Source organism: Musa acuminata, chromosome BXJ3-10 (genome assembly GCF_036884655.1).
Source record: "Musa acuminata AAA Group cultivar baxijiao chromosome BXJ3-10, Cavendish_Baxijiao_AAA, whole genome shotgun sequence".
Classification (NCBI taxonomy): domain Eukaryota; kingdom Viridiplantae; phylum Streptophyta; class Magnoliopsida; order Zingiberales; family Musaceae; genus Musa; species Musa acuminata.
In genome coordinates this window covers 32,872,300-32,884,826 of record NC_088358.1, presented here as the reverse complement: position 1 = coordinate 32,884,826, position 12,527 = coordinate 32,872,300, and the positions used below count along the sequence as shown (strand labels likewise).

At 35.4% G+C, this 12,527-nt stretch overlaps 1 protein-coding gene across 9 annotated transcripts; it reads left to right on the top strand.

The window, feature by feature from the left end:
• Positions 1 to 467: 467 nt before the first annotated feature.
• TGA5 (transcription factor TGA1) lies at positions 468 to 11,346 on the top strand. 9 transcript variants are annotated; one of them, XM_065169691.1, is made up of 10 exons: positions 468 to 583; positions 2,139 to 2,525; positions 3,718 to 3,874; positions 3,956 to 4,030; positions 5,604 to 5,663; positions 5,739 to 5,816; positions 5,902 to 5,965; positions 6,633 to 6,928; positions 7,430 to 7,704; positions 10,776 to 11,346. In XM_065169691.1, the coding sequence occupies exons 3-10, from the start codon at positions 3,752 to 3,754 to the stop codon at positions 10,930 to 10,932; spliced, it is 1,128 nt and encodes a 375-aa protein (XP_065025763.1). In that variant the 5' UTR covers positions 468 to 583; positions 2,139 to 2,525; positions 3,718 to 3,751; the 3' UTR covers positions 10,933 to 11,346. The 9 variants fall into 9 exon arrangements, with proteins under 9 accessions (XP_065025763.1, XP_065025768.1, XP_065025766.1 ...); XM_065169696.1 differs by having other exon boundaries at positions 3,715 to 3,874; positions 5,739 to 5,804; positions 6,657 to 6,928; XM_065169694.1 differs by having other exon boundaries at positions 3,715 to 3,874; positions 5,739 to 5,804.
• Positions 11,347 to 12,527: the final 1,181 nt, after the last annotated feature.

The following is a 12,527-nucleotide window of genomic DNA, read 5'->3' as shown; positions in this document are numbered from 1 at the left end:
AAAATCCATTATTACATATTTATATAGCTATATAGATTTTCATTCTGAAATCTACATATTTTGTTCTTGAAATATATGAATCCATGAGATTAATATCCCTATAAATAATTTATGTTCGAGTTTTTTTTAAGATAAACCCCATTGAGACTAGTCAAGATGTCAGTGATACATACATTAAAAAAGTGAACTTGTACAACTCATCAAAAGTTCCACACCTTAATGGTTGGATTTTGTTAGCCATAAACTGAACTTGTAGACATGCAATGCTCAATCCTAAGTATGTCTTTGAACCCCAAGCATCCAACTTGCTTCTACTTTTAGGCTCATTAAGAGTGTCCTTGATGCATCATGCTCCTTTAAGCTACTGTTATTGCTTAATGCCTAAGGGTCAATGGCTGTCAACTACCTTAAAAGGTTAGCCACTATGTATATATCTTAATAGGAAGTGCACATAGAAGAGCTTATCACTTCCATCTTCCATTTAACACCTACCTCTCTTCCCAACTTCCAAATTCGATTGATACTGCCTTCTCTCTCTCTCTCTCTCTCGATCAGACTCGCCATTTCTGAGCAGATCAAAGCGGTTAACTCCTTTTCTTTATCGTAATAATTCCATGTTCTTGTCGTTCTATCTTGATTCTTGTTGTTACTTTTCTTACATATGGAGTTCTACAATTATATTTTCGATCATGTCTAATATCCATATGAAATCTAATGCCTTTTGTGATAATCCGAGTCGATGGTGCCATATATTTGCAAACCAAAGAGAAAGGTAGTACGTGTAGTCTAAATTGTGTACATATCAATATCTTGTCAAGCAGAAAAGGAAAAAAAAGGAGAATATAATCTGCAACCAATTACTTCTTTGAGTATGTCTACAATCATAACTGCTAATAGGAATTAAATGCATATAATTTTTTTTTGTGCAATTAAAGGAGAAAGAAGAACAAAAAGCTTTCTTTCATAAGCTCTAAAGCTATGGTTAGAGGGGGGGAAACAGTTGTTATTGGAAACCAAGTACCAACAAGAATCACAAGTGTCAAAAGTCCATTTCCCAACAAAGAGGAAGAAAGGAGAAAAGGAAGGTTGAGCAAAGAAATACATGATCAGAATCTTGTAGTTACTGATAGAAACATAAAGAATTTTACTTCGTTTACTCTAGTGAAGTTGGACTCTGTGCAAGTATGCATGTACCATCAGAAGAAATTGGTGTGAGATCTACATCTTATATCCACCAGTAGTAGTGGTAGTCTGCTCCTTGTAAAGAGAGATTAGCAGACTAAAAGCAGATCTATTACTAAGTTTTGTTTCTAAGGAAAAGATTTATACAAAAACTTCTCATCTTTACACTCAAACTAAATCACTCGTATGCCACACACTCTTCAAAGATCAACTTTGTTTTATCGACGGAAATACTTCTATTAAGAGTGGACTTGAAATGATCCAAGCCTTATCAACAGCATGATAAAGCTATCAATTCCCTTCTCTTTTTTTGATTGCTTGAATTATAACTCCGTTTAATGCACGCCCATTGTGTTTCTACAATGAATAGGAAGAAGCAAATTGAACTCGAAAGTATACTTACTGCATTCCCTCTACACTAGCAATAAGCACCACGAGTTTGTTTCTGAGAAACGAAGGTTGCACGAAGAAGATCATCCTGAAAACCAAAATACCAAAGTTGGGAAGGAGACTAACTATACTAATCCTCCACATATCGAGTGCACTTGTTCATGTAGCATTTAGGAAGGATTTAATATATTTAGACTTTTTCATTTTTAACTCGATTTAAGATTCTTAGAGTAATCTTACCATGACGCTAGCCATGGCTTGTCTAAAGCTTCTCTGAGTATAATGCTACAAAGCTCATCCATTGGCAGATGGAAAAGAAATGGTGGGAGGGGGGGTGGTGCTTTTCATCTCCAATCAATATGCAACACATTGTTGTGGAAGTGGCAAGATTGCTGTAAAGGTTCCAAGTTATTGCCATGAACTTGGAATCATCACACTATTTTACTCTGTGATAGAAACCATCCACTAAAATTCATCAGAATCCGCCAATTAAATTGGCACAACTAAAGGCTCTCAGCTGTTGTGATGGCTCATTGCTGTCTCAACCTTATACTGTGCCGACGCAGGGTAAGTCCACCAGCGCGTTGAAAACAGCGGTCGCTGACGTCAGACGGGCGCGCAGGTGCTGGGCAGTGCCGAGGGAACAAGATAACGGAACGTCCATCCGCGGCGAAGCTTTCTTCCCTTTCCCGCGACACGCCATTAAAACGACGGTGGACGACAAAGGAGCGGAAGTGGGCTTTGGGAATCTGCTCTTGCGTCTCTTGGTTCGCTTCCTCTGCTTCCTCCGTTTCTCCTCGCTCCTTCTCCCTCTCTCGGATTAAGGCGCAGCGAGAGAGAGGGAATGGCGACCGCCGGGGTTTCCCAGATCGGGATTGGGCTTAAGGTTTTGCTATCCGTGGTGGAATCCCGGTTTCGCGGGGCTCTGAGGCAGCTCTTGGAGTGATCTCGAGGTCAGATTGTTCCTCTTTTATGACCGAGGAATTTTTTCTGCGATTTCTTCGAGTAATTTTTTAATAAGGAACTCTTGGTAGATTGTCTAACAAAATTTACTGGAAAATTGCCATTTACGAAATAAGAAAAATTAGATCAGGAGGACTTTTTGAATAAAAATTGAAGTATACTAATATGTATCTCATTCTCTGATATGAGATGGTAAATATAAATAGAATAAACCTTTTGATTGCTTTTATGTCACATAATTGGAACATGTTTTGATGTCATAGGTGGCCGTTTTCTTGCTTCTTGTGGTTGTTATGGTTTGAGTACTTCCATATTAATATGGTGGGTACTGGGTAGTATGTACATAAAGCACCTTTCAGCTCTGATATTTTTCGCAACACAAATTGTTCCAGCATCTTTGTTAGGACTTGTGAAGGAAAGTCATGACTCATTTACAGTTATGTACAACCTGGAAGGGAGAAAATTATTATGGTTTTCCCTGATGGAACTGTCTCTATGAAATTAAATAATTTGTAAAACCCAAATCAAATTTGAGAGATGAGGTCCTGTGTGTAAGTCTGATATAGTCAGAACAGGTCTTCTGAGATAGTAGAAAGAAACCATGTGGCTGCATTATATAAAGTAATCAAGTGACTTAGGGATGGTTCTGTTGTGTTCAGGAGCTCTCAATGAGCAGTTTTACAACTTGTTGTAAAGAACCCTACAAAATTTTATTTATGTGCTCGTAGAAATGTGACTTTACTATCTGTTGGCAATTATTAATTGACATAACAAAACTGAGTTTTGTTAATTAGGTTAAGTTTGACTATAACATTGAAAATGGCACAAACAATGTGGATGCCTAAGCTATTGATTTGGTCACTGGGTTTTACTTAGCTAGTTGTTAAGCCAGACCCAACAAAATCTTTTATATATTCGCTACATAACCATAGCTTCAGAGTCTTATTTTGGAAGCTCATGACAAAAATTTTATCCTGACATATTGAGGTATTTTTGACTTTCTGAGTTACCAAGGTCCATTGCGACTCCTTACTACATGCCATTATGAGATCTATTAAATCCTTGATGCAATTGCACCTTGAACATTTTGTCTGAAGGAAAATATGCTTGAATCAATAAAATATTTAACTTGTCCATTGCCTTTCCATATAAGTAATCTTCTCCTTTCGGTCTAAACAGTAGAAGCTCTACCTTTCCATTTACAACCTCGAGAAGGATGGGCATATATGAACCATACCACCATATTGGCATGTGGTGGGAGGACTCCATTAAAACTGATAGCTGTCAGAATATATGTACATCACCAGCAGCGGAAACAGACATGAGACTTGTTTATATGGTAGAGATATATAGCATATCTATGTTTTTTAGTAACTCTGTTTCTAACTGAGTACTACATCTGACTGGATATATTTTGTAGCTAGAGGATATTCCTCACAAGGAACTAACGCAACCAAAGGACCATGACCAGGAAACAAACAAGTCTTCAGATAAGGTATGTAAAATTCTTATTTTTACCCGCATCTCTGTGGCATAGGAACTTTTTGTTCATGCTGCTTTGATTTTTCTATCTGAATAAGAGAGATCTACAACCCTGGCTAGCTCATTCATTTGGAGATGGAACCCTCACTTCATTGACTCATACGTGTAAAAAGAGATTCTTTTGATCAAATTATTTTGTTCAATTTAACCACCAGCTTCTGGTAGGGTAAAGCCAAGTTCAATTGGCTTGTACTTCAAGAAGGAAAAGTCAGAAGGGCATCAAATATAATGTTGAACTTGGATATCCTGGCCAAGATGAATCCTATTTCAGCTATGACCTTCATCACTATATTCTCATATGCAGGAATAAATCTTTTAGCCGACTTTGATAGAACATATTGATGGTTTTCTCTTTGCTTTGTCCTTTAGTAGTGAATATGCATCTTTTGTTGGTTCCACACTCTAGAAATCCCCCAATCATCATTTACCAGATTGAACCTTCTTTCAGAAAGAAAGGTTTTCTGTTCATTGATATGGTGTCTGCGGCAAAAAGATATTATGTTCACAATAAATCTAATTGATTGAATCAAAATGTGATCTTGACTAATAAGATCAGCACTTACTCCCTATCATATTTCATAATGATCCTTTGGTAATTTCTATGAACTGTTGTGATATATAAATGTTTTTGTTTCCGGAAACTGTTTATGTTCTTCCTACTTCTTGCTAATAAAAATATTTAGTAATATATGTGAAAGGTTTAAGGATCTATGATAAGCAATTGAGAGAAATCATGCAAACGTTTAGGAAGCAAGAAGAGATTTCTGATGATGGTAATAATCAGAGAATATGTCTGTTTGGGTTTAATCCCAGCTTAGTGTCAAGTGAACTTGGGTGGCAATTCTGTGAGTATGGAAGTGAATGAAGATAGCTTAATGACAACAAAGAAAGAACATATATGACTTTCGAGGTAACTTATGTTGTCAGTTCCTTATTAAATGGTGAGAACAAAAGCATGCCTGTTCACATATATAGTCACTGTACTGGAACACCAGAATGGGTAACTTATATTGTTTTCTAATCGCAATTAGTTTATCTAAAGGTTTGGTTTAAATAACCAAGATTTTTGACCTTTAACAAATTATCTTAATGTTTTATCTATCTGGAGTTTCATCCATTTATGATATGTTAAGATTCTTTGATGCTAGTTATGAGATCACAACAGGGGTTGGATGCTGAGGGATATGAATTTACAAAATTTCTATTATATTAAATTTAATTCACTTAAATTGATGGTTTAGTTATGTTTGAAAATTGCTTGGTACGGAATATACCATAACTTGTTCTTCAATCAACCCATGTTACAAAACTGATGCTTATGTTTGAGAAGTTCATCATTATCTGATCTGTAACTGCAAGACTGCAATAACATCCATGAGCTAAGTTCCAAGTCATAATTAATTAAGACTATCAGAGAATGAATTATATTTTTAATATGTACCTCAAATGCTATAAACTGTTGACACTTGTTGGTTCATACATTCAGTGTTGCCAATTTGATGGTGTAATAGAGGGTTTATGTGCAGGTGCTAAGACGGCTTGCACAGAATCGAGAGGCTGCTCGGAAAAGTCGTTTAAGAAAAAAAGTATCTTACCATGGTAAATTACCATTAACATATAATTTGCTTGATATGCTGGTTGTCTACTACTTGTTTTTGTAGGCTTATGTTCAACAGTTGGAATCAAGTCGTTTAAAATTGTGCCAACTAGAGCAGGAGCTTGAGCAGGTTAGACAGAAGGTATAAATGGTACCTTTTATGATGAACAAGGAAGTTTGTTGTTGTGCATATATAAGCTAACCGAAAATTTAGTGCTGAACTGTAGGGTATTTACATTGGTGGGCGTTTGGGAGAGAGAACTCTTGGGTTGTCAGGAAGTGTTAATTCAGGTACAAGTGTTCATTTCATTCTATGTAATTTCTGAAGCATATATGTTAACAGCGTTGATGTTGAAATATCATGGGAAAGAAGAACAAGCTATGTTTTATCTTGCAATCGTTTTAGAATCCTTTCTGCACTATTTTGATAAAGCCAGACCTTTACTGCTAAAATTGCACTAAACCTTTTGGCGCTTGATGGAACAACTCTCATTATGCAATTGTACTATAAGCCGTAATGCATACAAATAGTGTTGCATTCTACCATCCGTGCAGGTTGAATTGAGTGAAGCATTTCTTTCTTAGTTTCTATATCATATATTTTGTTCGGTAACATCATTGTGGCTTCACTTTTACTCTGTAAATGTCTCAACCCCTCTTTCCAAACATTTAGCTATCTGCTAGCCCTTCATGGACTTGTGTCTCTAAATCCATTCTGAAAATGTCGACTGTAATGTACAAATATGTGCAGGAAATTTCAAGTTCAGTTGTAGTATCTCATATCAGATGTTTTGCCCTGATATTAACTGAGTGAAAAATGACAATAATTTTTACCTACACAGGAAAAGTGTTTGGAATTGGAAAATGGGTCTAGCTGGTTTTACATGCCTCTTTTAATTTTTTCCATGGATTATTATTTGATGTAAGGTCAAGATGTCAGCTCCTTATGCACCTAAAGGCCTTTGTTGGTGGCATCTTTCAGGGATTGCTGCTTTTGAAATGCAATATGGACACTGGGTTGAAAAACAGAATCAGCAAACTTGTCAACTAAGAGCTGCACTACAAGCACATGCATCTGACTTTGAGCTTCACATGCTTGTAAAGAGTGGAATAAGACACTATGACAATCTTTTCCGAATAAAAGCAATCACAGCAAAGTCTGATGTCTTCTATCTCATGTCTGGCATGTGGCGAACACCCACAGAAAGGTTTTTTCTTTGGATCGGTGGATTTAGGCCCTCAAAGCTTTTAAAGGTGATTAAATCTTGTTTTATGAATTTTAATATCTTTTTCAGTTTGCACATGCAAGTGCGGCTCAATTTGCCACCTGCATGTCATGCTGGCTTCCAAGGGCATGCTAACACAGAATTGGACTATATAAAGCCTATGACAATCTAAAGGTGAATTAAATCTTGTTCATAAATTTTAGTATCTTATAAAGATTGCACATGCAAGCACTGCTCAATGTGCTACCTGCACTTGTCATGCTGGCATGCAAGGGTATGCTACCACAGCATTGGACTTTAGAAAGCCTACGACAATGTAGAGAGGGTTTGCATATTCCATGTCAGCATGTCACCAGCCAGCATGGGGTTTCTTGCCAATGTCATATGTTACTTAGTGGTAGTTTCTTTTTTTCTTTTCTTTTCCTTGACTTTATGGAAAGCCATCTCACTATTCTTACAGATTCTTGGAGTAAGATATGAATAAAAGGTACTTCTAATATTACTTATATTTCTCATTGTTGGTTCACAGGTGCTCTCCTCACAGCTAAACCCTTTGACAGAGCAACAAATGAGGGCTGTCACGGGCCTGCAACAATGTTCACAACAGGCTGAAGATGCACTTTCCCAAGGATTGGATAAACTTCAGCAAACTCTGTCTGAAACTCTAGCATGTGACCCCTTTGGCACATTTGGTGCAAAAAACTACATGGGACAAATGGCAATTGCCATGACAAAGTTGGAAGCTCTTGTAAGCTTTGTCAACCAGGTGACATACAAGTTCTGTCGACACAATCAGTTTATCCTGTATATTTTTTTTCCTTTTCTGCTGTTGCCTCTGTTTCTGGTACTGTTCTAGTGTTTTCCTTATTATTTTGTTTTCCTTATGATTTGTGTCAGTATAGTGCTTAAGAATTTTTTGATAATAACAGTTTAATTATATTAAGAGAACGATTACAAGGTAGGTAATAGTATGAATGCATCTATGGCATATATCTACACTTAGTTTCTACTTTAGCCTTCTCTATCTGGATGCTTTTTAATTGTGAACTCATTCACTAAAATCCATATGTTAGGTATGTCTCTTGCTTCTTTAAGATCTCAAAGCAATATGCTTAGTGATTTACTGGAAAATGGGAAACCATTAGGCACTGGTTATAGTAATTGTACATTTTCAAAGAGTCAATTTCTAATTGGTAACATTGTTGAAACACCACAATTTTGGTGTTGTACAAAATTGGTTTAATGGTATACAATATACCAGCATAGTAATTGTACCAGTCCATATTTACATATTAATTTTGATATCCATTATTGGTGTACCTAGATGTACCATGTTATACCAGTGGGATAAGATGTTGGTAGTGGTACTGCTATTTGGAACCTGGACTTGCAAGAACTAGGACTCGTTAGAAAGTTTAACATATAAACATTAAATACTAATTCTTAGTTTCTCAACAGGATAATATCTGTAATTTTTGCTTGGTACAATTTGGTTTTGTGTTATGAAGCTTCTTTTTTTTTTATGTAATGTTGTATTACCATTTTAGTGTCTTAAAAATGTGGAACAGTATTATTATTTTTTTTAGTAATATGTTTAGTTGCCAAAATTTGAACTTAATGAAAGATTTCAAGAGGAAGAACTTAAAAGAGTGGATAGAGAAGTAGGGTTTGTAATTTCATATCATATTAACGTATCGAGCTCTGTTTGATATGGTACGATATAGATGTCCTGAGTGATACAGGGCATATTGAAATATATATATATATGTGTGTGTGTGTGTGTGTATGTCTATGTATATATATGTATATGTATATGTATATATATATATATGTATATGTATATACACATATATATACATATAATATAAAAAAAATTAAAAAGAGGTGACGTCACCCCCCTCTTCTCCTCGTCGCCTTAGACGAGGAGAAGACCACGACGTCTTCTCATTTGAGGTGATGAGGAGAAGAGGACGTCCTCATCTACGACGTTCGGTGAGAGAGGGTGGCGACGAATCGGAATCGTCGAGGGAGGGCGGCACCAAATCGGGACGTAAGATTCTCTTTCTTCTTCTCCCTCTTTCTCTTTCTTTTTTCTTCTCCCTCGCTATAGCTAGGCTAATACCTCCTGGTAGCAGGTGGTGACGATCAAAATCAACTGATACCAACCTGTTTCAGGATATAAAGAGACAGAAACAACCACAATCAACGATATCGCCAGGTACTGGGCGGTCCGCATACTAATATGCTGGTGGATCAGTACGTACCACCCGTACCTAGTGATTATAAGTTGGTAATGATGCTAAAGAGTATAAAATTCTTTTTAGAAGTTCTAAAAGGACATAAAAGATAAACATTGACTACTAATTCTTGGTTTCTCAAGAGGATAGTATATGTAATTTTTGCTTGGCACAACTTGGTTTGTGTTATGAAGCTTCTTTTTTTCCTATAATGTTGTATTACCATTTTGGTGTCTTCAAATAAGGAATGGTATCATTATATTTTTTAATAATATGTTTAGTTGTCAAAAATTTAACTTAATGAAAGATTCTAAGAGGAAGGACTCAGACTGAATATAGAGAAGGTTGTTGGATGGTTGCGGGGAGTGTAGAATTCTTTACAGAAGTTCTGAAAGGAGGACATAAAAGATATCTATTCCTTATTTTGAAAAACATATAAATATTGACTACTAATTTTTAGTTTCTCAAGAGAATAGTATCTGAAATTTTTGCTTGGTACAACTTGGTTTGTGTTATGAAGCTTTTGTTTTCCGGTAATGTTGTATTACCATTTTGGTGTCTTCAAAATAAGAAACAGTATCATTATTTTTTTATATGTTTAGTTGTCAAAATTTTAACTTAATGAAAGATTATAAGAGGAAGGACTCAATTGTTGGATGATTGTGGGGCAACTAGTGATTATAAGTTAGTAATGATGCTGAAGTTTGTAAAATTCTTTTCAGGAATTCTGAAAGAACATAAAAGATATCTATTTCGAAGGATTTTGAACAACAAAATGAAAACAAATGGAGCTCACATTTTTCTGCACTAGTTTTTAAACTTCTAGAAAGTTTGTTGTTTATATCCTCATTTATTTTTCAACAAGTCCCTCTTGAATGGATGATAATGCTATACATAAGATATTCCTCCTCCAATGGTTGAAAAATTAGAAAATGTCAAGGTTTATGTATTTAAGTTATTCAAAATCATAAAAACTCTACGATAACATATTTCTTTTTAGTAAATAATTCGCTGACAGGTCTCTTCCATAAGTCACTGATAGCCACTTCTTCTCTTCTATTTATCATGATGGATAGGTACGATTTATTTGTTTCATGACATGATTATTTATTTCAAAACTAAAATAAAAGGAAATAAATGGCTAACACAAGATTTCACCCTGAGAGGATCTTGAGTTCATCAAAGAAGGTCTTTTCTCTTTCTTCGTTAGGCCTCGATAAATATCGTCGTGATTCTATATCTTTTTATATGGTTGATAAAGTTATCATCTAATTAAGATACTTGAAATTGGTTTTGAAAGACTACTCCTGTTGGGATGCATCCGTAAGTTAACTATCATTTTCTACTTGAGTTTGCATTACTTGGTATATATAAAGTCACAAACTTCTTTTACATTTCACTCTCTTGATAGGACATGTGATGCATATCATCAGCAATTATGCATAATGCAAATAATAAATATAGTATTAACTCTAATGTCAACAGTAGGTCTCTCATTATTCCTTTCATAATATGTACTTTTATCAAATGCTCATTTACACCAATAAAAATTAGTATATGACAATTTACTATATCTTGCTTCGAATTTGCTACTGCATATTCGTCTAATTGTAAAATCATCCTTAATTTTTGAAACAGGCGGATCACCTTCGACAACAGGCCTTGCAGCAAATGTACAGCATCCTCACAACTCGCCAATCAGCACGAGGGTTACTTGCCTTGGGTGACTACTTCCAATGCCTTCGCACGCTTAGTTCCCTATGGGCAACTCGTCCTCCCTCATGAACCAGCTTAGAAATCTTTGGAGGAGGCACTATGACAACTTGATGTTCAAATACCGAAGACCAAGTCAGCTAGCCAAGGGAATGAGCATCGACAAGATGGCTACCAGCATCCATCTGGATCAATTTTACGAATAGCTTAACCGCTCAAATTCTAATGGTTAGCTGCTGGTGGAGATGATCTATAGATATCTGTTGAAGCTCCATAGCCAACAACAAAGCTGCATTTGCTAGTCTGTTTATCGTATTGGAATCAAATAGATAAAAGAATGTTAGAGATTTATTTATAATTCAAGGACTAAGAGCTGAATTCATGATGTAGTGTTCACATGTTATTTACAGAACATGATTACGGATGATCAACTAAGAAACCGATGTAATGTTGAAGTTAAAAGGTTGAGCACTACTATTTCTATACGGAACTCAAAGACAGTTGTATAATCTGGTTAGGATGTTGCTACAGGATGTTGATGAGAATTTGGAAGGTAGCAGTGTCAACAGGAGATTATTGTGTTGTAGATGCATTGATTACTCTCTCTCACTGGAAGTTGAGAAAACACTCACTGAAAGTTGAGAAAACAAATTCATTCTTCTGTCACATGTAAAACGGAAAGTTAGAAATTATGATGAGAAAATATTTTAAATCGTAAAACAAAAACAAAATAGAAGATTACGGGATTTGAACCCGACATGAATCGAACATGCAACCTTCTAATCTCGAGTCAGATTCACTACCATTGCATTATTCATGGTACATTTAAGACCATTGCAGATGCTACTAAACACACGAAAAAAATATAGCTTCCAACTTTTAACTGTTCTTTCAAATCCTGATGATCGAGACACGATGGAAGAACTTTGTATTAGATGATTTGTAAGTAAATTTTATTTCTGGTTGGCTGCGTTTCTCCTTCTAATTTATTTTTCGACATAATTTATGCTCTGCTGTTGGTTGTGCCTAATAGGTTCTTCAAGTTATGCTTCTTTTTAGTTCGTGGTTGTTAAGTTTGTCACTGTGAGTTTTGTAGTGAGGACTTAATAGATATGCAGGCTTAAATCATTTTTCTCTAGTATCTCTTACAATGTTTCTAAACAACAAATTGAAAGCTTTTCATGTAGTAATAGGATCTTGCCAAATCATTGAGTAAATAAATCATAAAATCAAACCTTAGAATGAGATTGCAAATTATTGTAACATAACCTATGATGCTAGATTTATTGAGAAAGTCATTCGATATGTATTGTAAAGGAGACTTCTGGATCCACAGATTGATTAGATTTTTTTTAGCATAAAAATTTGATGCTACATGATTATTTTGGCTTACTATCCGAGGCTTTTCTATCATCAAATGCCGACTAAGATATGTATAGACTTATTTATTATTTTTAGGGGAGTCAAAAGAACTCTTCTTTCATGCCTATTGTTAATTGATCTTATCATAGTTGTGCAGTAACATTATTACACTTGTTGGTAAAGGATCAATCGACCACGTAACCTCATAAATTAATGTTTCCTTATTTTATGTACTGCTTTATAATTTTTATTTCAAGCACACCAGAAAATTTCAAAAATCATCAAAACATCGAGTGATCCAAAGGAGCCGAATAA

Coding starts and splice junctions, on each gene's coding strand:
- TGA5 (XM_065169691.1), top strand. CDS start 3,752: ATGGGCATATATGAACCATACCACCATATTGGCATGTGGTGGGAGGAC. Junction 4,031..5,603: donor CAAACAAGTCTTCAGATAAG/GTATGTAAAATT, acceptor GTTTATGTGCAG/GTGCTAAGACGGCTTGCACA. Junction 7,705..10,775: donor CGACACAATCAGTTTATCCT/GTATATTTTTTT, acceptor TTTTTGAAACAG/GCGGATCACCTTCGACAACA.